General features: G+C 48.4%; 1 protein-coding gene across 4 annotated transcripts in view; it reads right to left on the bottom strand.

Moving 5' to 3' along the window:
• Positions 1–20,256, bottom strand: part of LOC146831607 (uncharacterized) — a 331,737-nt gene that overhangs the window by 109,032 nt on the left and 202,449 nt on the right. For all 4 annotated transcript variants that reach the window (XM_085605955.1, XM_085605956.1, XM_085605957.1 and 1 more), the window contains one exon: positions 11,553–11,657. In XM_085605955.1, the coding sequence (XP_085462081.1) occupies positions 11,553–11,657 (105 nt within the window). The remainder of the gene's footprint in view (positions 1–11,552; positions 11,658–20,256) is intronic.

Below are 20,256 nucleotides of genomic sequence, written 5' to 3'. Positions count from 1 at the left end.
TGCACGGCTTCTCGCCCTTTTCTTGTGGTTGCTGGATCTGAGGAAGGAAGGTTCAGGGTGCCCCTAAATACTACATTTAGGGGTGTTACAGGTAGGTAAAGGACAGGGACCAATGGGTCCCTTCCCTGGGGTGGTTACACCCCCTAATTCTGCCACTCTCCAGTGGGAGGGAGGCAGGAGCCTGTCCCTGGTTGGCTGGGTTCCCCCATCCTCAAGATGGCGGGGACTCGTGGTTGTGCTTCACCTCGCCTCCCCCACCTTAGGGGTGGAGTTGGCAGAGGTGGGCACACCTCTCTTCCTCACTTGTTTTTCCCGCCGGTTCTCCCGCCCAAAGTGGGGGGTAGAACCAGTGGGGACCAGTTGCTGCCTTTGAAGCTTCTCCTTCGTGAACCCTGCCCATCCTGGAGGAGGAGGCTTGGCACCTCGTCCCAGGATGTGCATGGTTTCAGGCCCCCGAGAGCAGCAAGCTCTCGACCCCAGGGGTCCAGAAACATGTCTGGTGGCGGCAGCCTGCGCAGCCACTCAGTCAGGTCATTGGCAGTCGGTCGAGTTTCAGGGGGCATCTCTAAGATGCCCTCTGTCATGCATTTTACATTAAATCCCACACTGGTATCAGTGTGGGTTTAATGTGCTGAGAAGTTTGATACCAAACTTCCCAGTCTTCAGTGCAGCCATCATGGTGCTGTGGAGTTCGTAATGACAACCTCCCAGGACCATATACTCTTAATGGCAGCACTGCACTTACAGGGCCCAGGTATGGGCCTGGGCACTGTAGGGGTACAGGGCTCATGCACCTGTACCCTGACCACTGGCATAGGGCACCCAGCTAGAGGGGTGACTGAGGTATGCCAGGGCAGTGGTTTGTGGGCATGGCACACAGGCATGTGTGCCATGTCGTATCTTTGTTTTGTTCTGTACCCAGACACTCAGCCTGCAAAGGCAGTGTGTGTCAGGATACAGGGCCTCTAAGGGTGGCACAATAAGTGCTGCATTCCTTAGGGGCCTTGTGAGAAAGTGGCTCTGTATATACTGTTCCTTAATAGGTACAGGGTGTACAGAGTCCACAGACCCCAAGGGTTTAACGGAGGTTAAAGTTAGATATAACCTTACTCTCTAAAGTGGTTGCTTGGTCGAGCAGTGAGGCAGTATCAGAGGACAGTGTAAAGCATTTGTTGTACACACTCAGTCAGCAAATGGTTCCACACACTCAATAACTGAACTCTAGGCCAATGGTTTATACATAAAAAATATATGCTCGTTTTATTTTAGAACCAACACTTGGAATTAAAATATACTTTCTCGACAGGAGAGGTTTCATATAAATTGAATATGCTACTTACCAGTATGCATCTGTTCTTGGCATGTAGGGCTGCTGACATTCATATCTGTGCATAGATCGCCGCCTAGTGTTGGGTCCGGATGTTTGCACGTTGTTGTCCTGGAAGAGTCTTCGAAGTATCCTGGGATAGGTGACTCCTCCCCTGGACTACAGTGCGCATGGGCATCCTCTCCATCCTCAGATTGTTTTTCGCCATTGTGGCAGTGATGGAGTAGATACAGAAAGTGATGACCATGCTTACAGTAATTCTGAGAGCTGCAGCTGCTACAGGCGCCGGGGAGGAGGGAGGGCGATATGAATGTCAGCAGCCCTACATGCCAAGAACAGATGCATACTGGTAAGTAGCATATTCAGTTCGAGGCATGTGGGCTGCTGAATTCATATCTGTGCATAGAATAGATAGCAGTGCCCTCTATTAGCGGCGGCTACCAGTGCCAGCTGCAGCGGTCTGAAAAAGAGTTTTGAGAACAGCCTGTCCAACAGCTGCCTGCTGTTTTGATTGCACATCTACACAATAGTGTTTGGTAAATGTATGTGTAGTGGACCAGGTGGCTGCTCTACATATATCATGCAGGGGAATGTTTCCTAGGAAAGCCATGGAGGCCCCTAACTTACGTGTTGAGTGGGCTCGTGGGGGAATCGTTAATGTGCGTTTAGCTTTTTGATAGCAAATTTGAATACATTTAACGATCCATCTGGCTATACCTGCTTTGGAGATGGCGTTGCCTTTGTGGTGTGGCGCAAAGGCAACGAAAAGTTGTTTTGTCTTCCTAAAGATCTTAGTCCTGTCGATATAATACATGAGGGCTCTTTTCACATCAAGTGTATGGAGGGCTCTTTATGCGAAAGTTTGTGGGTTTTGAAAGAAAACAGGCAGTTCAATAGTTTGATTCATGTGGAACTGCGATACCACCTTGGGCATGAATTTGGGGTTGGTACGTAGTACGACCCTGTTGGCGTGAACCTGTATAAATGGCTCTTGAACGGTTAGTGCCTGGAGTTCATTAACTCTTCTTAAAGAAGTGATCGCTACTAGGAAAGCTACTTTCCAGGTAAGAAATTGAAGCTCGCATGAGTGTAGAGGTTCAAAGGGTGGACCCATCAGGCGTGTGAGGACCAAGTTGAGGTTCCACATTGGAGCCGGTGGGTGGCTTGGTGGAATGACTCATTTGAGTCCTTCCAAGAATGCTTTGATGGCAGGCACTCTGAATAGAGAGAGGTGCTGCCTGGTCTGCAGATAGGCTGATATTGCGGTCAAATGGACACGTATAGAGGTGTACGCCAGATTGCATCGGTATAGGTGTAAGAGGTAACAAATTATGTTTTGTATGGATGCGTCTAGCGGGTTAATGTCATTATTAGTGCAATAAATGACGAACCTTTTCCATTTGGCTGCATAGCAAGCTCTGGTAGTGGGTCTCCTGGCCTCCTTAATGATGTCCATACAGTCAGGTGGCAGGTTTAGGTAGCCAAACTCTAGGACTTCAGGAGCCAGATTGCCAGGTTCAGCTGTTGCGGATCTGGGTGCTGAATCTCTCCATGGTTCTGCGTCAAATGCGCGGGTTTGATCCGCAGCCTTTGATGCGGCACCACGGAAAGTTCGAGAAAGGTGGTGTTCCACGGCTGGCGTGCCCACGTTGGAGCAACCAGGACGAGTGTCAGTGAGTGTTGTCTGAGTTTGCGTGCCACCAGCGGTAGCAGTGGTGCTTGGGGAAAAGCGTACGCAAATCTGCCGGACCAGTTCATCCATATCGCATTGCCCTGCGACTGCGGATGTGGGAACCTGGCGGCAAAGCTTTGGCATTTTGCGTTTTCGCTTGTGGCGAATAGGTCTATCTCTGGATGACCCCACTGCTGGAAGTACGGTTGGAGTACTGATGAGTGTAACTCCCACTCGTGCATCTGGTGGCTGTGTCTGCTGAGCAGATCCGCCATCTGGTTGTCCTTGCCGGGGAGGTGTTCTGCCATGAGGAACATGTTCCTCTGAATGGCCCACTTCCACATGCTCTGAGCCAGATGAGACAACTGTGGAGAGTGTGTTCCTCCTTGCTTTTGTATGTAGTACATGGCGGTCATGTTGTCCGTCCGGATCAACACGACTTTGTTGCACAAGTGTACTTTGAATGCCTTCATTGCCAGGAAGATTGCCATCAGTTCCAGAAGGTTGATGTGCATCTTCTTCTGTTGTGTTGTCCATAGTCCCTGCACTGTGTAGTGGAGTACATGAGCTCCCCATCCCTGGAGAGACGCGTCCGCTGTCAGTATTATTTGTGGAACAGGCTCTTGGAACGGTCGGCCCTTGCAAAGGTTTTGTGGATTCCATCAATGCAGAGAGTTGTATGCCCGACCGCTCACCAACACTAGGTCTTTCAGCTGTCCTTGAGCCTGATTCCACTGACGTGCTAAGCACTCCTGAAGCGGGCGCATATGTAGTCTCGCGTGTGGGACTATGAAAATGCAGGAGGCCATCATGCCTATCAACTGCATGAACACTCGCGCAGGAAGGGAGTGTTGGGGTTTGAACTTGGAAATCAGCATTTGCATGCTGTTGATCCTCACTAAATTTGGCTGAGCTGTGGCCGCCAGAGTGTCTATAGTCGCACCTAGGTACTGTTGTACGTGTGCGGGCTGGAGATGGGATTTTGGGTAATTTAGTGAGAATCCCAGACTGTGAAGGAGGTGAATGGTGCGGGACATGTGGCTGGCACATTGCTGGGCTGACTTTGCTTGAACGAGCCAGTCGTCCAGGTAAGGGTAGACGTGTATGTGCTGCCTCCGTAGATGTGCCGCCACAGTAGCTAGGCACTTTGTGAAAACCCTGGGTGCTGTTGTCACGCCGAAGGGAAGCACTTTGAATTGGTAGTGCTGCCCTTGAACAGTGAACCTGAGGTATTTTTTGTGTGAGGGGTGAATGGGTATGTGGAAATACGCATCCTTGAGGTCCAGTGTGGCCAGGAAGTCTCCCTGTTTGAGCAGCGGGAGGACTTGCTGTAAAGTGAGCATGTGAAAATGCTCGGAGAGAATGTAGCGGTTCAGGGGTCTCAGGTCTAATATAGGTCTGAGTGACACGTCCTTTTTTGGTATTAAAAAGTACAGGGAGTACACCCCCGTACCTTGCTCGTGGACGGGTACGACCTCTATTGCGCCTTTTAGTAGCATGCTTAGCACCTCCTGCTGTAAGAGCGTTAAGTGCTCTGAGGACATAGGACGGTGTTTTGGAGGTATTGTGGGTGGAGTTGAGGTTAATTCTAGGCAGTAACCGTATTTGACAATGTCTTTGACCCACCTGTCCGTGGTGATGGAGTTCCACGTGGACAGGAACCTTTGTAGCCTTCCCCCGACAGGTGTTATGTGGTCGGGAGGAAGGGAGAGGGCGTCACTGTTTGTTCTTGGGGGAGGACCTGGTGTTGCCGTAACCGCGTCCTCTGCCCTTTGTGCTTGAGCCACGATAACCACCCCGGGTGTTTTTATCGTAGGTGCTTTGTGTGTTGCCTTTGTTGTAGGTTTGCTGTGACCCCTGTCCTCTACCTGCTCCTCTATTTCCGGGGCGACGAAAGGAGCCGCTCCGAAAGGACTGCGTTTGAAGAGCCCCCATGGACTTTGCAGTGTCCGTGTCCTTTTTTATTTTCTCTAGGGTGGTGTCAACCTCCGGCCCGAATAAGTAGTCGGGGTTGACAGGCTGGTTGAGGATGTTATTTTGTACCTCAGGTTTGAATCCGGAGATTCGCAACCAGGCGTGTCGTCGCAACATGACGCTAGTGTTTATGGCTCTGGCAGCTGTATCTGCGGCATCAAGTGCACACTTGATGGATGCGTTTGTGAGGAGTTGTCCCTCCCTGATGAGGATCTCGGCACCTTCTTTGAATTGGTCAGGGAGATGTTGGAGTAAATGTTCTAGTGTGTCGTAGTGTGCTCGATCGTAGCGGGCGAGGAGCGCCTGAGTATTGGCAATGCGCCATATATTAGCTGCCTGGGCCGCAACCCGTTTGCCGGAGGTCTCTAGCACCTTGGACTCTTTGTCCGGGGGAGGAGCATCACCTGTTGTTTGCGAGTGTGCCCGTTTGCGAGCATTCGCAACTACAATGGAATCTAGAGGTAACTGGCCTCTAATGTAGGTAGGGTCCCCAGGCGCCGACCTGTATTTCTTGTCGATTCTGGGGTTTATTACTCTTGCCCTGGTGGGTTCTTTGAAGATGTCCTTTGCTGGTTTGAGGACACCCTTTAACATGGGTAGAGTTTTTATATTCCTTTCGGAGGATGCGAAAGTATCCATGAGAAAGTCGTCCTCCACGGTGTCAGAGTGGAGTTGCACCCCATGATTGGCCGCAGCACGTTCAATTAGGGCGTTGAATGCGGCAGTGTCCTCTGTGGGAGATGTTTTTGCTCCATAGAGTTGCGGGTCCTGTGTATCCATAGGTGCACCCGAGTCTACAGGGTCATCCCAAGCTTTGTCAGGGTCCTGTTGGCCTTCAGGGTCCATCTCTCCGGGGTAGGGGACATGGTCACCCATGTAGTCCTCCAAAACGTCAGTGTCGGAGTGTGTGGGAGAGAAGGACTGTGGATCCTGGTAAAAGGAGTGGAGAGGTTCGGAAAGAACTGGTTCCGAAGTCACCGGCAGCTTTTTCTTAAGCGGGATCCGGTAGGAGTCCAAAGCTGACTCTGAAGTTATTCTCCTTTTGTGGAGCACCATCCTGCCGGTGTCGGCGTCGATGACATGTGACGGAGACGACTCCGCAGGAGAGCGTTCAGCAGGCGTGAACGTGGTGTGGGTGACCCGTGTTCTGATCTGGAACAGTTTTGGGGCCGTGGATGGCGGCAGGCCAAAAGTGATATTGGTCGGTGCCGAAGAGGCCGTTGGAGCTTTTATCGGCTCGGAGCCTGACGTGTCCTGGAGGACTGCTTTGTGTTTGGTGCGTTGCGCAGCAACGGTCCGCACCTGGAGTGCCATCGAGTCCTTTGTGCCGGTCGTTTCTGTAGAGGCGGGTGTGGACTTTTTCGGTGCCGGCGAGTCATCGAGTCGAGGGGCGGCAATGGCCGTCGACGTCTTTGATGAGTGTGCCTTTGGTGGTGCTGTCGAAGCGGGGTGCGACGCAGCAGGCAGTTTGACCTTTGGGGTCGGAGCCGATTGTGTCGGTGCCGGTAGCCGAGGAGGTTTGGTGGCACCGAAGCTCTTTTTCCGTGTATCGGCGCCGACGTCGGCTGCTGCAAGCTCGGCACCGAAATCTCGTTTGGTGCGGTCGGCGCCGACGGGTTTTGCTGGCGTCGAAGGTGTGGTGGGCCTCGATCCGACCAGCGTTACTTTCGGTTTCGGTTTCTGGTGAACCAATGCAGCTTTCGGTTTCGAAGAAGGGAAACCAGCCTTTTTGGGTAGTAATGGCTGCCGCTGAATGTCCGAGGCCGGGCCAGAGGACGGGCCGAAGAACTGCGGGATAGGTCTTGGGTAAGGCCCGAAGGCGATCCCTCGACCGGAGCCATAGACTGGCTCACTGGGATATCCTCAGTCTGTACGGGTAGGCCTTGCTCGTCACCGGAGCTACTCTCTTCGGCCCCTAAGGCCTCATTGTAGTCTCCTACCTCGGTGTCGGCTTCATCTCTGGAAAAGAGTTGTTCTTCGACGTCTTCCGATACGGAATCGTGTTCGGAAGCGGGGCTGGAGGGTAGGTTCTCCACGTCTTCGAAATCTTCGTCTTCGGCGCTGAAGATGTTGGCTGGGGCCGGTGCCGCTTGCTGCGCTTCGAGTCTTGCTGCTCGTCGATTCCGAAGAGTCTTCTTGGACCGGAATCGGGCACAGGCCATACATGTAGATTCGTCGTGATCCGGTGAAAGGCATTTGTTGCACACCGGATGGACGTCGATATGGGGATATTTCGCATTGCATACAGGACACCGCTTGAATGGTGTCCTCGATTCCATCGTCGATGAAGGGTCGATGGTCGGGGAAAATGCGAAAAAGTCGGTTCTGGAAGTTAGTAAACTAACAATATACTATCGATACCGATCGGGAACAGTACCGACGCGAACTAAAGGCCTTTTGGCCTGTAAAAAGTTTTCCCTAACTTGAGTCAAGATAAGCAAATCCGAACCCAATGGCGGAAAAAAACAATCTGAGGATGGAGAGGATGCCCATGCGCACTGTAGTCCAGGGGAGGAGTCACCTATCCCAGGATACTTCGAAGACTCTTCCAGGACAACAACGTGCAAACATCCGGACCCAACACTAGGCGGCGATCTATGCACAGATATGAATTCAGCAGCCCACATGCCTGGAACACTTTTGTATATGCAATAGACTTTAGTAAACAGTTACAAGTAGTTGCAGTAGGCAACTCTATTTCTAAACACAACAATACATTGAGTTCAATGATAAATTCAAGTTATTTGCAACAGATTACTTTTTAGATTACTTTTGTAATTCCAGGACTGGATCCTAGATTCAGTCCTGGGTCAGTTCTCAGAATCAGTTGATGAAAGTCGACTTTGGTACTGTAATGATTTTTAACTAATATTTAGCTATTTTAAAAGTTAACACTTAGAAAATATTTCAGAGCAAACAATCAATGATTCCCTATGGAAGAAAATTCAGGTTATAGGTACAGTAGGTCATCGTTACTTTTGTAATCCAGTACTGGGTGCCTCGACTCAGTACTGGGACCTTTATCCAAAACAGGTAAGTAATTACGTTTTCAGATATTATACGATTTTTGAAGAATATTTAAAGATTGCAGAAATCAACACTTACAAGAAATTTCACAGAAAAACAGTCAATGGTTTCCTATGGAAGAAAAATGAGTTAAAGGTAAGTATAGTTGTGGGTACTTTTCGGAGTCAGTGCTGGGCACCAAGATCCAGGACTGGGAGCTCACCTAAGAGCAGGTGAGTAAATTCGTTTTTGTCACTCGGCTGATTTTCGGTGAATATTTGAAGATTTGAAAAGTCCACACTATGAGGAAAATAGAGTTTGCGGTTTAAGGCTAAGTACTCGACTGGCAGAGTTGAGGTTCTGGGCACAGACTCAGGGGTCTCCCAGGGTCAGGTAGGTACAGTTGGTTCACCCTCAGCGACTCTAGGGCGGCCGGTTGCAGAGAGAGTTAGGCCCAATGTTATCCTATGAGGGATAGGGGGGCCTTGTTTGGTGGCTGCTGTCTGGCAAGCCACGCGGCTGTGGGAGCTGGGCTTCTGGTCACTTACTCAGGGCAAGTGGGGAAGTAGGAAAGTGTAGAGTTTTCACTGCCAGGGCCACTCGGGCGGCTGGGTGCAGAGGGCTTTTGAGCCTTCGGGCGCTCAATGGATTTCAATGGGAAATCTCCGGTTTGGAAAAAGACTTCAGGCTCGGGGACGAGGACTCTTCAGGTGCCACCACCACTTCGAGAGGTAAGTTGGGTAGTTGGAGGATAGGTAGGTACCCCGGGATTGGACACAGAGGGCCGTGGGGCGCCGGGTGCAGGGGTGCCTTTTGGTGTCGGAAAATCTTACCATCTGTTGATCGCGGTTGGGGTGGCACACTCTTCTGAGGCTGCAGGCTTCTTCAGGATTGTCGAGGGGGGTCCTTGGGTGCCGGACTCGGGGTCACAGTCGCCGTGGGGTCTTCCTCGTGGGTTTAGTTCACTTCGGCACCGGCCAGGCTTGGCTGGTGCAGAGTGGGCTGGGATCGCGGTTCCGGGCTGCTGCCAGGGGTGAAAGGTAGTTTCTGAGTAGAGCCTCTACTCATGGGAGTCCCAGGGGATCAGAGTTCAAAGGTAGCCAGGTCCTCCGGGGTTTCTGAGGTTGCTGGCCACAAGAGATGCCGGGTTTGGAGCAGGAGCAGGTTTGAGGTCGACAGGCCGGTAGGGCTGGGGCCAAAGCAGTTGGTGTCTCCCTCTCCTTCGCAGCTGCAAGGCAGGTCTTCTTTTCTTCTTGCTCTTCTTGTAATTTCGGAATCTGGAATCTGGGGAAGGAAAGTTCAGGGTGCCCCTAAATACTAGATTTAGGGGCGTTACAGGTAGGTGAAGGCCAGGGACCAATGGGTCCCCGTCCTGGGGTGGGTACACCCCCTATCCTGCCTCTCTCCTGTTGGAGGGGGGCAGTAGCCTAGTCCAGTCCTGATAGGGTAGGGCTCCCCATCTTCAAGATGGCGAGAGCCCGGAGATGTGCTTCACCTCGCCTCCCCCACCTGAGGGGTGGGGTTGGCAGGCTGGCACATCCCCTGTCCTTATTTGGGGTTTCCAGCCAAAGCTTCCCGCCAGAGTGGGGGTTGCAGGGGCCTGGGGAAGCTCACAGAGGCGGCATATGCCTTTGAAGCTTCCCCCTGCCCATCCTGGGGGAGGAGATTTAGCACCTCGCCCAGGATGTGCATTGTTGCAGGACCAGGAGAGCAGGGGCTCTCCTACCCAGGGGTTTAGCAACATGTCTGCTGGGTGGCAGCCTAGGCAGCCTCAGAGCAGACGTTGATTCGTAGGTTAGGTTTCAGGGAGCACCTCTAAGATGCCCTCTGGGGTGCTGGGTACATTAAATCCCACACTGGCATCAGTGTGGGTTTAATGTGCTGAGAAGTTTGATACCAAACTTCCCAGTCTTTAGTGTTGCCATTATGGTGCTGTGGAGCTCGTGTTTGACGAGCTCTCAGCACCATGTACTCTTAAATGGCAGCACTGCACTTACAGGGCTCAGGAATTGACCTGGGCACTGTAGGGGTACAGGGCTCCTGCTCCTGTGCCCACACCATTGGCATATGGCACCCAACTAGAGGGGTGACTGATGTATGCCATGGCAGTGTAGGTGATGGGCATGGCACACAGGGATGTGTGCCATGTCGACTTTGTTTTGGTTTTGCACCCAAACACTCAGCCTGCAAAGGCAGTGTGTGTGTGTAAGGGTACAGGGCCTCTAAGGGTGGCACAAGGTGTGCTGCAGCTCTTCGAGGTCTCCCTTGGTCACAAAGCCCTGGGTACTTAGGGTACCATTTACTAGGGCCTGACATGTGGCCAGGGTTTGCCAATTGGGGTTTGTTTTGTTTTAGGGAAGGAACATAGGCCCTTGTTACCTGATTGGCAGGAGTCCAGGGCACACTCAGTCAAAGTACATTCAGCAAAAAGTGGGGGCATACCATGCAAGAAAGATGGCACTTTCTCACAGGCCTTCTCTGGTAACAGTGCCCTGGGTACCTATGGTACCATTTACCAGGGGCTGACATGTGGCCAGAGATGCCAATTGGGTTTAGGCTTCAATGCAGTTTTAGGGAAGGAACACAGACCCTGGGTACCTGATTGGCAGGAGCCCAGGGCACACTCAAAGTACATCAGCAATTCAGAAAAAGGTGGGGGCATACCATGCAAGAAAGAGGGCACTTTCGAACAGGGGGTGTTGCAATACATGCAGCTTTCCCCCAAAGCACATCCAAAGACGCACACTGGGAGAAAACTGCACAACCAATAAGTACCATTAGCTCAGGGTATGGAATATACTAGGGGTGCAATGTGTGCATTAACCCAAGTTTGAGACCTCCAACTGTTTCCCCTGTTCCGAGGTGAGCAACTCAAAATGGCACTATAGTTGTACAGCTATTACTTTGGGAATATCCTATGGGGAGAGTCAATGAAAGGCTGCAATTTGTCTAACATATGTAAGCCTGAGATAGGCACTAGTATCAGGGGTTTGCAGACTATGAATGCTATGTTGGGTACTGGCCCAGTAGTCCGTATCTGTTCCTAACTTACTTAAGCTGGACTCAGGACTTCAGTTTATTACACTGTGAACACTGAACTGGACACCAGTAACCAGGATTTAAACAGGAGGCCATCCTACAATTTTTCTAGGGTGGGCACCGTAATGTTCATTGGGAGTTGGAAAATTTGCAAGGGTTACACGTGCTACAAAGCAGTGCCTGGCAATTTCAATAAGCGTACAACAGTATTGCATTCCTGGGAAACCAGTGGCAAATTACAATACCCTTTACCATGCATTACCCAATAACCTCTTACTTATTCAGAACCTGAAAATGAGGCCTCAAACAGTCATTTATTCACTTTCATTAGATAGGATGAGGAGGAACGGATCTTAGGCTGGAACTGATTTTGGGCCATGGCTAACAGAAAAGGATTTGGAGGAGAGAAGGGAAAGGCTTCTTTAAATTTTTTCTATAATGAAATACCACTTACTCTATTTTGAATATATATATCTTGACATATATTAAAGTCTAAATCAACAAAAAGGTAATCAATGTGAAAACTGTACTCACAGAGTTTGCTTTTTCTATGCAGTAAGTCTTTAAAGACTCAGAAAGATTCTGAGTAAGGGTCATTATAGACAAAGCTTCTGTATCAGAGTCAATTTCAAACGTTTCCTGTTAAAGAAAAAAGAAAAGGGGTCACTACAATTCAAATTCCCAAATATAAAGACACGCATGGTGTTTACTTCTCTGGACAGGCAAAATCAAGAGTGACCGAAGGAAAAAACCTCCAACGATGTAGAATGAAAGAAGCAAAATGCTACTTACCAGTATGCATCTGTTCTTGGTATGTAGAGCTGCAGACATTCATACTTGTGCAAAGATCGCCATCTGGTGTTGGGCTCGGATGCTTGCACCTTGTTGTTGCCTTGGAAGAAGTATTTTGTAGTCACGAGATAGGTGACTCCTCCCTTGGACGACAGTGCTCATGGGCATCAACTCCATCCTTAGATTGTTTTTCGCCATGATGGGAAATGATGGAGTTTGTAAGAAACAGAAAAGATGTCCATGTGAATGTATCTAAGTAAGATAATACTGGAACAGATACAGGTTCCGGGGAGGCGGGTGGGTGTATGAATCTCTGCAGCTCTACATGTCAAGAACAGATGCATACTGGTAATTAGCATTTTCTGTTCGAGACATATGAGTTGCAGAATTCATATTGTGCATAGACTGTACAGCAGTGTCTCCCCTAGCGGTGGTCACCTGTATCGGTTGCAGTGGTTTGAAAAAGTGTCTTAAGAACAGCTTGGCCTACAGAAGCTTGATGCTTCGCCCGCACATCTACACAATAGTGTATGGTGAAGGTGTATGTAGTAGACCATGTGGATGCCTTACAAATGTCTTCAAGGGGCATGTTCCCTAAGAATGCCATGGAAGCCTCTAGTTTGCACGTTGAATGCGCTCTAGGGGGAATTGTTAATGTGCGTTTTGCTGTCTGGTAGCAAATTTGAATGCATCTGACTATCCACCTGGCAATCCCAGCTTTGGAGATGGGGTTGCCTTTATGAGGTGGAGAGAAAGCTACAAACAGTTGTTTCGTCTTTCTAAAGGCTTTAGTCCTAAGTAATAAAGTAAAAGCTCTTTTGACATCAAGCGTGTGAAGAGCTCTCTACGCTACAGAATCAGGGTTTTGGAAAAACACTGGAAAATCTACCGATTGATTAAGATGGAAAGCTGAGATTACTTTTGGATTTGTTCTCAGAACCACTTTGTTACGATGTATTTGTAAGCATGGTTCTTGTATGGTTAAAGCCTGGATCTCACTTACTCTCCTGAGAGAGGTGACTGCGACAAGGAAAGCTACTTTCCATGTAAGGAACTGTAATTCACATTTGTGTAAAGGCTCAAATGGGGGACTCATAAGTCTAGTAAGAACACGGTTTAGGTTCCACACCGGAGAGGGTGGCAGTCTGGGTAGAATTATCCTTTTAAGGCCTTCCATAAAGGCTTTGATAGCGGGTACTCTAAATAATGACAAATGTTGTCTGTTTTGTAGGTAAGCGGCAAGGGCAGCCAGATGTAATCTTATGGATGAGTATGCAAGATTACATCTTTGTAAATGTAGTAAAAAGCAGATGATGTTTTGAATGGAAGCATCTAGCGGGTCAATTTTGTTGTTATTGCAGTAAATGACGAGTTGCTTCCATTTGACTGCATAGCAAGCTCTAGTAGTAGGGCGTCTCGCCTCTTTGATAATGTTCATACAGTTGGGTGGGATGTTAAGGTAACCAAACTCTAGGACTTCAGGAGCCAGATTGCTAGATTCAGCTGTGCTGGATCTGGGTGCCTTATCTCTCCATGGTTCTGCGTCAGTAGATTTGGGGAGACGTAGTTTCTGGTGTGGAACTACGGATAGTTCGAGGAGTGTTGTGAACCATGGTTGCCGTGCTCACGTGGGAGCAACTAGGATCATCTTGAGAGACTGTTTGAGTTTGCGTACTACTAGTGGAATGAGCGGGAGTGGCGGAAAAACATAGGGAAATTTGCCTGACCAGTTCATCCATATCGCATTGCCCTTGGACAATAGGTGTGGGAACCTGGTGGCGAAGGTTGGGCATTTTGTGTGTGTGGCGAACAGATCTATGTCTGGGTGGCCCCACATCTGGAAAAAGGGTTGAATAACTTGCAGATAGAGTTCCCATTCATGTAACTGCTGAGTCTGACGACTTAACAGATCCTCAATTTGATTGTTCACTCCTGGAAGATGTTCTGCCAGAAGATTTATATTCTGTGGAATGGCCCATCTCCATATGCTTTGCGCTAGATGAGACAGCTGCAAAGAATGTGTTCTTCCTTGTTTCTGTATGTAATACATTGCTGTCATATTGTCAGTTTGGACTAGGACAGTTTTGTTGAGAAGACGTGTTTGGAATGACTAACGCTAGAAATATTGCCAGTAATTCTAGGTGCTTGATGTGGAGCACTTTTTGTTGAGCGGTCCACTTGCCCTGAATTGTGTGGTTTAGGAGATGGGCTCTCCAGCCGGTGAGTGATGCGTCTGCTGTTAGCACTATCTGTGGAACTGGCTCTAGGAACGGTCGCCCTTTGGAAATGTTTTGTGTGTTCCACCACTGCAGAGAGTGATGTGTGCGGCTGTCCACCAACACCAGATCTGTAACTTGACCTTGAGCCTGGTTCCACTGACGTGCTAAGAAGGGCGCGTCTGAAGTCTTTCGTGAGGCACTATGAAAATGTAAGAGGCCATCATTCTTATGAGCTGCATAAACACTCGAGCTGGGAGAGAGTGATGGGGTTGAAATTTTGTGATGAGGGTTTGCATACTGGCTATCCTGGCTGGATTGGGGTATGCTAGAGCTTTGGAAGTGTATATTTTGGCTCCTAGATATTGATGAAGGTAGAAGGGCTGAAGGTGCGACTTGGTGTAGTTTACTGTGAACCCCAAGTCGTGTAGTAGCTGAATTATCAGCCAGTCGTCCAGGTATAGAAACACATGGATCTGCTGCCTTCGGAGGTGTGCTGCTACTACCGCAAGACACTTTGTGAATACCCTGGGTGCTGTGGTGACTCCAAATGGGAGAACCTTGAACTGATAGTGTTGGCCGTCCACTGTAAACCTTAGATATTTCCTGTGAGCAGGGTGTATGGGAATATGGAAGTAGGCGTCCTTGAGGTCTAATGTGGCAAGGAAGTCGCCTTGTTGAAGCAGTGGAAGGACTTGTTGAAGAGTGATTATGTGAAAATTATCTGACTGTATGTAGTGATTGAGAGGTCTCAGGTCCAGTATTGGTCTGAGAGTCCCATCCTTTTTGGGGATTAGGAAATACAGGGAGTAGATCCCTGGTCATTGATATTCTAGGAGGACTGGCTCTATTATAGGCTTTTGAAGCAGTGAGAGAACCTCCTGTTTGAGGAGCGTCAGATGTTCCACGGACATTGGACGCTATTTGGGTGGTATGCTGGGGGGAGTTGTAGTAAGTTCCAGGCAGTAACCATACTGGATAATTTTTGTCTTACCCATCTGTCTGTAGTGATGAAATTCCAGACAGGTAGGAACTGTGAGTCTCCCTCCGATCGGAGTGGAATGGTCTGGAGGGAGTGGAGGGAAGTCACTGTGTTAGTGGGAGAGGCGCGAGTGTTGTTACCTCGGCCTCTTCCCTTGTTTTTATTTCTCCTGTATCCACCTCTAAAATATCCACTGTTGGGGGATGTTTGTGTGGGGTTTTTATAGGAGGAAGAAGCAGTATCTGTACTGATTGTTTTGGATGCGCCTCTATAAAAGGAGCGGCGAAAGGAGCCTCGTTTAGATGGAGACTGTAATGCTCCCATGGATTTTGCAGTCTTTGTCTTTTTTCATTTTTTCTAAAGCTGTGTCCACAGCCGGGCCAAAAAGTTGTTCCTGATTGAACAGATGATCCAGGATAGTAGTTTGCACTTCCTGTTTGAACCCAGAAATGCGCAAGCAGGCATGCCTTCATAGTAACACACGTGTTGATTGATCTAGATGCAGTAGCTGCTGCATCGAGGGCACATTCAAATGGATGCGTTGGTGATTAACTTGCCTTCCTGAATCAGATCATTGGCTTTGTATTGGTCAGCCAAGTGTTGCTTGAGTGTCTCTAGTTCATCATGGTGAACTCTACCGTATCTGGCAAGTAATGCTTGTGCATTAGCTATCCTCCAGTGATTAACTGCCTGGGAGGCCACTTGTTTGCCTGAAGCATCTAGTAATTTAGACTCTTTGTCTGGATGTGGAGCTTCACCGGAGGTTTGAGAGTTAGCAGGCTTTCTGGCACTGGACACTACCAGGGATTCTAAGGGGAGTTGTCCTTTAATGTAGGTGGGATAATTCGGGGCGGGTATATATTTTTTATCAATCAGAGGATTGATAATTCTGGTCCTGATTGGGTCTTTGAATACGTTTGGAGCATGTTTGATGACACCTTAGAGCATGGGCAGTGTTTGTACTATCCTTTGGGTCTGTGCAAAAGTGTCCACTAGGAAGTCTTCCTCTGTGGGGTCTGAATGCATTTGGACGCCATGATACTGGGCAGCCCCATCAATAAGCTGACTAAACCCAATGTTGTCATCTGGGGGAGACGGTCTAGAAGGGTATGCATCTGGATCAGGAAGATCTGGAGGATCTACAGGGACATTGTAGTCATCCCATGGGTCTGGTGGTATGTTAGTGTCATCATCAGGATCAGTGAAAGGGTCATTATTTCCTCCCCCTAGGTCATCATCATCCTGTGGTGGTAGTGAATATGGGGGAAGTATGGGAGACTTTGAAGAAGAGATAGGCTTAGGAGGAAGGACAGGAGAAGAGGGTCTTAAAGGTGAGGAGCACAGTCTCTTTTCTTCACAGGCACCTCAGGGATGTGTGGGGTGTCCAGTTTCCTCTTCTTGTGTGGAACGCTGACAATATGGCCTGTTTTAGGGTACACATGGAGAGTTTTTTGCTTTGGATCGATGGGATCCGGCAGAAATAGTTCTTCCTCTTCGAAGGTTGCCTTTGGTGCCAATTTTTTCGGTTCCGAATGTGGTTTGGATTTCGGATCTAGAGCCATAGAAGGGGTTGTGTCCTTAGGATCCGAAGGTTTTCGAGGTGCCTTTGGTTCCGAGGCCTTGTGTTCTTTGGGTGCCGAGGTACTCGGTGCTGAGGCTTTTTTGGAGCCCGCGGGAGTAGGATGTGTTTCCGCTTTCGGTGCCGACGATGTTTTTGGGGCACTGGCACGCAGCTTGTTCGGTCCCGAGCTGCCGGAAGGCTTCTCCTTTGTCTTCGGAGCCAGGTCCGGGGGCTTGGCTTCTGAAGGTTTCTTTCGGTCGTGACTAGGGCCTTCAGGCAAAATCTTGACCCAAGCCTTTTGCTTTTCGGGTAGGGTTGGGGCAGTTGTACTCACTCGTTGACCTGGAGTGATGTGGTCGTCTGAGTTATTTTCTTCGGATACGATGTTGAGATCCTCAGAATCCTCTGCCTCTGGAACGTCGGGGCCTTTATTGAAGATGCCCTCTGGCACCGGAGCAGCCTGTTGCGCCATAACGTGTCATCGAGCCCGGGGATCACGGATAGTCTTCTTGGAGCAGAAGGAGGCACAGGCTTGGCAATTGTTCTCCTCGTGGTCGGGCGAGAGACAGAGGTTGCTGACCTTGTGTTGGTCGTTGTGTGGGAATTTAGCTCCACACTGGGGGCATTTTTTAAATGGAGTCCTTTCCATTAGCCGTAGGCCCGAATGGCGTAGATCGGCCGAGCGGCCCGCGTCGATGACTGGAATAGAGTTTGAGAGTTAGCGCATCGAAAGGCACGCAAACGAAAAATACCGTCAAGTTTGCGATGGTTTGCACGTTGAAAGGTTTGGAAAAACACGGTACCGAAGCGCTGAAGTTCCATCCGAACCCGATGGCGGAAAAAAACAATCTGAGGATGGAGTCTATGCCCATGCGAACTATCGTCCAAGGGAGGAGTCACCTATCTCGTGACTACAAAAGATTTCTTCCAAGACAACAACCAGGTGCAAGCATCCACGCCCAACACCAGATGGCGATCTATGCACAAGTATGAATTCTGCAGCACATATGCCTCGAACCACAAGTTACTTTCCTGTAGATTCAAATGCTTGAATCAGAACAGCAAGAAATGTCTTACATATTATCAATTTACACAATCTACAACAATGCATAACATACTGATATAAAATTAATTGCACTGTATATCAAAACCAAGATGTGAGAAGAGGCTCACCTCACTGAAAAAATGACATAAAACCAGCCTGACAATCACTCCTCTGGTAGCATCTGCAGTCAGGCAGTAATGTTTCGTAAAGGCTTGGCAACTATTTCACATTGCAGCTCTACAGACGTCCTATAGAGTAACTCTGGCATAAAGGGGGGCAGTCGAAGTCACTCACTGTAGAATGAGCTGACAAAGCAGACTGTAAGGGGCAACAAGCTTTGGAGTGAGAGTACAGCTGCAGTAGTAATCCTTTGAGCAATTCCATGTTTTGAGAACAGACACCCTCTTTATAGGTGGCCAAAGGATGCAAAGTGTTGGCCTACTTGACAGAAAGATGCAGAAAGATCAATGTCTGCGTATGTCTAAGGAATGCAGCTTTCTCTTTTCACATGAAAGATCGTCCTTTCAGAATGAACTTTAGATTGGTACAAGGAGCATGCTATCCCCTAAAGTAAATATATAAGGAGGTTTGATTGTGAAAGCGTGGATATCACCAACTAGTCTACCATATGTTAAACCAAATGGGGGAGCAGTAGTTAATGACAAACTTGATATTAGCTTTGTGGAAGGGTATGAATGGTGGATTCATTAACTGGCTAAGAATGGTATTATGCTCCCATGGATAGGCTGGATGAGGCACAGGTGGAAAAATCCTGAATAAACCTATCAAGATTTCCTTAATGATCCTAGAGACCAGCATAGCTGTTTTATTGGTACATAAAAATCTGGTGATCACTTTGAAATATACTCTAATGATGGGATTTACAGGGACAGACTAAACAAATAGTTGGGGCAACATCTAATATGGATTAATCAAAATTTGATGGAAACCACATTCCTAGTAACAAATATAGAAATGTTCTTATTTTGCCCAAAAGGTTTTGGTAGTAGATGAAGCTCTGGCTTTGGACAAATATTACAGCAGTCCAGAGGAATATCCAAGTGTGCCATTCCAAGTATTCTGGAACGATGCATACAAGCTAAACTAGGACATGTAAAGATACACCTGGGCACGGTGAATAACAGACAGTGTGGGCAAAGAACTTTAGAACTGAAACATTAATAATCACAATAATTGTTGTGACTGATATCAAAACATTTGTTTATTTTTTCTTTTTTTATCAAATGTTATCAACTATTATTTTTATAAATAAAGATATCATATCCCACTGTTGATTACCATATCTGTTTAGTAGGGCATTGGAATTTGTGATGCACCATTGCGTTGCCGCTTCTTATTCCATTTTTCTCCCCACCATGTCCATCCTTTTATTCTCCTTCTCTGGTGGAAGGCCGGTGTTGGAGACTGCATTAGCTCTCCTTCTGGCTGTGGGGACAATAATCGAGTCCGGCACCATGTTTCCCTGAATATATTTAGGGTCCTTTGAGGAAGACATTTCTTTTCCACCCTGAGGGTTACCCACTTGTTTGAAGCTGGTTCCTTGAAAGCTTCTTTGCCTTGATCCAGAATGCTTGGAAGCATAGGAAGATTTTGAATTCCCTTAGTAGCTGGGGCCAGGGTTTCTAGGAGGAAACAAGTGTCTCCTTTTTCTTCCTCTAGAGCTACTTCGAGTTAATTTGCTGCCCTCTGGACTAGGTCATTGTAGAAAGCTATGTCGTCTGGCCTTCGAAGGATAGCTGCATATCTCTTCCTCCTGGCTTTCGGTGTAGAGATCGTTCCACGAATCTTCAAAATTTTTGGAGATTCCCTACTCTTTAGGTACGTCACCATATTCCTCGGGTTCTTCATCTCAAGGCTCTGGGGTTAAGGATGAATCGAAGATACCTTCTTCTCCCTCGGCGTCTGAACAATGAGATTTCTCGGCAATCTTTCTTCTGTTGAAATTTTTGTGAAAAAATGGAAACATCTTCAGAGCTTTCCGTCTTGCTTTAAGACCCAACGGCGGAAAAATAATCTTAAGATGTCTACCACGCACGTCGACCTCTGACGTCACACAGGAAATGTACCTGGCACCAAATGGTGGTCGATAGCTACCAAAACAAGAAAAAAAAAACGGACATTTCCGGACCCAACCACTAGATGGCGGAATAATGCACAGCACGTGAATCCTGAAAAGGATTCACACTGCAAAACACCTTATCTGGTTCCGCACCTTAATATACTCCCCAAGCATCAGACTGAATCTGGAAGTTTTTTTTAACAGTTCCCCTGCGCGCGGGTTGGTGGCGCCATTCAAATCTGCATTGGCAGCGTCGCCCACACCAGAAAGGATGTGCACAGTACCTATATAGGCACCACGCCAGTGGGCTAACTTCAGTTACTTTGATGACTTTCCTAGGATGGAGCCGGGATGAGAACTGATCACTGGTATGAAATACTAGGCCCTAACAAAAGTGCCCCTTATACTGTAATCTGTTGACGGTGAGGATAGGAGGGCCGGTAAGGTATTAATGGTTAGATGAGTCTCCACCAGATAAGACATTAATAGAGGTAAGTAACTTCATCGTTTGATAGTTACAACTAGCCACAGATTCTTTACCTTAGAATAGATACCCAAGCAC

The sequence above is a fragment of the Triturus cristatus genome, chromosome 5_1 (assembly GCF_964204655.1).
Source record: "Triturus cristatus chromosome 5_1, aTriCri1.1, whole genome shotgun sequence".
Lineage (NCBI taxonomy): Eukaryota > Metazoa > Chordata > Amphibia > Caudata > Salamandridae > Triturus > Triturus cristatus.
This window is presented reverse-complemented; position numbering and strand designations above follow the sequence as displayed.